Source organism: Rhagoletis pomonella, unplaced genomic scaffold, assembly GCF_013731165.1.
Source record: "Rhagoletis pomonella isolate Grant_MI unplaced genomic scaffold, Rhpom_1.0 Rhpom_scaffold_12177, whole genome shotgun sequence".
Classification (NCBI taxonomy): domain Eukaryota; kingdom Metazoa; phylum Arthropoda; class Insecta; order Diptera; family Tephritidae; genus Rhagoletis; species Rhagoletis pomonella.
In genome coordinates this window covers 1-1,943 of record NW_023470707.1, presented here as the reverse complement: position 1 = coordinate 1,943, position 1,943 = coordinate 1, and the positions used below count along the sequence as shown (strand labels likewise).

Here is a 1,943-nt window from a genome sequence, read left to right as displayed (position 1 = left end):
AGATCTGGGACCTCAACGGCACCAAAACTGATACTACATTCATTTCGGTCTTTAACGTCATGGTTTCGGAACTTTGGTATATCATTAACCGAGTTCCCGATGGCCCCGTCAGTTGTGAGGGTATTCACAGTTTTTAATGACTTATTTAAATACGTTTTACTGTTATGAATAGTTTTCAAAGTGTCTTCATCTATACTAGCTAATTTTATATTAAATAACTTCAAAAAGTCTCGTCCCAAAATAACCGGCAAAGACATACAACTATCAGCAAGTACTTTTAATTCAACAACATCCATTTTATTTTTGAAAGAAATTTTACATTCAATTGTACCAAAAATTAATAGGGGTTTTCCACCGATTCCCTTAAATGTGGAGGCAGTTCTCTTCATTACTTTCATACTCAGTTCTTTTGGGACGTCCGAAAATCTAATAAAACTGACCGGACTGCCAGTATCAAAAAGAGAAAAAATAAGGTTAGAGACTATTCCCCTAGCTAGCTTAAATTCTATGCTTACATAATTGTGCTCTCCAACGATCTCGGCATCGTCACTGTACTCCACTACAGCAGCTACATCATCTTTGCGTTTGAGAATTTTCCTCGGGTTGGGACAAGCTCGATGATCGTGCCCCATCCTCCAGCATTTAAAGCATGACCCGTCCGGCCTTAGTGGAAATGGACAGTTCGGTTTTATGTGCCCAGTTTGCGAGCAGTTGTAACAAAGTTGTTTCTGCTCTGTCTTCTGCTTCACGGCAGTCGGCGGCTTCTGGTCTATAGTCTTTGTAGCGAAATATTTATTTTGGTAGCGGCTGATGATAGCCTTAAGTTCATCTGTATTTTGCGCCGATAGAAGTAAGTGCGAATTTGGAACACTGTTCCCAATACCATCGATTATAAAATCGACCACCTCCTGCTCCGCAATGTTTGCTCGCTTTGCGATAGCCTGCATTGAAAGAACATAGCAATGCATTGATTCGTCTTTCTTTCGCCACCGTCTCTGCGACAGCATTTTGTAGATCTCTTGCCTGGTTACCGCAAAATTGAACTCTTTCATTAAAGCCCCCTTAAGTGCACAGTAATTCAACGCCGTCGTGGTCGAGAGGAACACGCGCGCAGTTCCGGTTAAGGAGCGACGGAGTGCCAGCAATTTAAAATTCTCATCCGCTCCCGTCGACTGCATAATCTCTTCAAAGTCTCTTATAAAATGTTCAACCGGATAGGCTACGTCATCACCATTAAATTTCGGCAAGGCATGCTCGATATCACCAAAATCAAGCTTTCGATGGCATTTCGTCGCTGACCGATTTTCCAATTCTTCAATTTGCTGCATTAATTTCAGCATCTCCAGTCTCTTTTTCAGTGCTAGCACCTCCCGGTCTAAATCTGCGAGCCTGGGAACGGCATTGGGAGCGGTGCTGGCAGCGGCAGAAGAGGCAGTAACGACATCAGTAATGGCGGCAGAAGAGGCAGTGACGACATCAGTAATAGCGGCAGCGGCAACGACAGAAGAGACGGTAACGGCAGGGGGAACGGCATCAGCACCATACACAGCATCGGCAGTAGTTATAGGCACGGCAGTGGCCCGTATGTTCATATCAGCGGCACAATCATCGACGTCAGTAGCGGCATTGGGGACGGCATCGGCATCGGCATTAGTAATAGTATCAACATCATCGGGTACACCACAATCGGCATTGGAAGACATTCCACTAGCAGCACTGCTATGTCCGCCCACCACATTTCGCAATAAATTACGTAGCTGGGCCGTGGTAGCAGATGGTGGAAAGTCCACTTGGGCTTCGTGTAGGACGTCAATAATGTCTTGACGTGGATTGGCCATGTTTTATTAATATCTTACCAGATTCCGATAGATAATGGGTGAACTCTACACCTGAAGTTATAAATTTCCTTTTGCGATTACTTGGTATGAGGATTACCGAAGATT

General features: G+C 44.3%; 1 protein-coding gene across 1 annotated transcript; it reads right to left on the bottom strand.

The window, feature by feature from the left end:
- Positions 1 to 351: 351 nt before the first annotated feature.
- On the bottom strand, positions 352 to 1,932 carry LOC118756790. Its single transcript, XM_036491533.1, has 2 exons — positions 516 to 1,932; positions 352 to 444 (listed from the first exon to the last, which is right to left on the bottom strand). The coding sequence occupies exons 1-2, from the start codon at positions 1,836 to 1,838 to the stop codon at positions 427 to 429; spliced, it is 1,341 nt and encodes a 446-aa protein (XP_036347426.1). The 5' UTR covers positions 1,839 to 1,932; the 3' UTR covers positions 352 to 426.
- Between the last annotated feature and the right edge of the window lie 11 nt (positions 1,933 to 1,943).

Coding starts and splice junctions, on each gene's coding strand:
- LOC118756790 (XM_036491533.1), bottom strand. CDS start 1,838: ATGGCCAATCCACGTCAAGACATTATTGACGTCCTACACGAAGCCCAA.